The sequence below is a fragment of the Jatropha curcas genome, chromosome 9 (genome assembly GCF_041381405.1).
Source record: "Jatropha curcas cultivar XTBG-Jc1 chromosome 9, XTBG_Jcur_1.0, whole genome shotgun sequence".
Lineage (NCBI taxonomy): Eukaryota > Viridiplantae > Streptophyta > Magnoliopsida > Malpighiales > Euphorbiaceae > Jatropha > Jatropha curcas.
Genome location: NC_143159.1, coordinates 20,538,572 through 20,539,877, shown reverse-complemented (window position 1 = coordinate 20,539,877; position 1,306 = coordinate 20,538,572). Strand labels below are relative to the sequence as shown.

General features: G+C 36.3%; 1 protein-coding gene across 1 annotated transcript; it reads left to right on the top strand.

Annotated features, from left to right (window-relative positions):
• The first annotated feature begins 480 nt into the window (after positions 1-480).
• Positions 481-918, top strand: LOC149493757 (Copia-like polyprotein/retrotransposon). The gene has a single exon (XM_089726331.1). The coding sequence runs from the start codon at positions 481-483 to the stop codon at positions 916-918; it is 438 nt and encodes a 145-aa protein (XP_089582457.1).
• The last annotated feature ends 388 nt before the right edge of the window (positions 919-1,306 follow it).

The following is a 1,306-nucleotide window of genomic DNA, read 5'->3' as shown; positions in this document are numbered from 1 at the left end:
AAATAAAAAATAAAAAAATAAAAGGAGGGACAATGATTTGATATGCACATGATGGTGCAATATAACAATAAAAATAGACAAATTAGTAGTTGAATAATAATATGTGGCAGACAAAATAAGATTGTAGTGGCAGACAAAAGAAGATTGTGAGTTGAGTATGGAAGCATGAGCTGTTTTAGGTATAAGTGTGTGGTTTTCGTTTAATGTAATGGTGGTTGTTTATAAACCACAAAATTATACGGTGTTTGCTCTATAAATAGAGTTTGTGTGTGCAGAGTATGTAATAGAGTTTGTAAGATGTGTGTTTAAGAAAATATTAATGAAGTTTTATTTTGAGTGTTTGTTGATATTCCTACTATTTAGTCCTCTTCCTTTAACAAAGTGGTATCAGAGCTTTTAAAAGCTCGATTCGTGAGAGTTGTGTGGTTTTTAATCTTCTGAAAAAAAAAAAATTTAGTGTTTGAGAGACCTCTACAAAAAATGAATTCTAATGGTGTTTCCTTCAATTTCCCTCAGTTTACCAAAACCAATTACAAAAATTGGTGTATCAAAATGAAAGCAATTCTTGGAGCCCAAGATGTTTGGGACATTGTCGAAAAAGGCTACATAATCCCAGCTGAAGGTGTACAATTGTCTCAAGCTAAAAAAGACAGTTTGCATAAGAGTCGCAAGAATGATCAGAAGGCGCTCAGTATAATCCATCAAGGATTAGATGATGTAATGTTTGAGAAGGTGGCAGAAGCAACTACCTCCAAGCAAGCATGGGACATATTACGAGTTTCTCTTCAAGGGGAGGAGAAAGTACAAAAAGTCCGACTTCAAATGTTGAGGGGAGATTTCGAGATGATGAAAATGAAGGAGACAGAAGCTATTGTTGATTACTCCTCACGAGTAAAATCTGTCGTTAATCAAATGTGACAGTACGGAGAAAAAATTGATGAGTCAAGAACTGTTGAAAAAATTCTACGGTCGCTACTACCAAAGTTTGACTACATAGTAGTGGCCATAGAAGAATCGCGAGATACAAGTGCAATGACTGTTGATGAAGTTGTTGGTTCATTGCAAGCACGTGAGGAAAGGTTGAATAGTCAAAAAGAAGAGTCTGTAGAACAAGTCTTGGCTGCAAAGACTTCGTTCAAAGAAAATGAAAATCACCGAGATATCAGTCAATTAGGAAGAGGACGTGGTAAAGGTCGTGGAGGAAGCGAAAGAGGAAGAGGACATAGCAGAAATCAACAATTCGGAAGAGGTGACAACAATGATGGAAATACCTACTTCACAAGAGGCAAAGGTCGTGGACGTGGAA

Coding starts and splice junctions, on each gene's coding strand:
- LOC149493757 (XM_089726331.1), top strand. CDS start 481: ATGAATTCTAATGGTGTTTCCTTCAATTTCCCTCAGTTTACCAAAACC.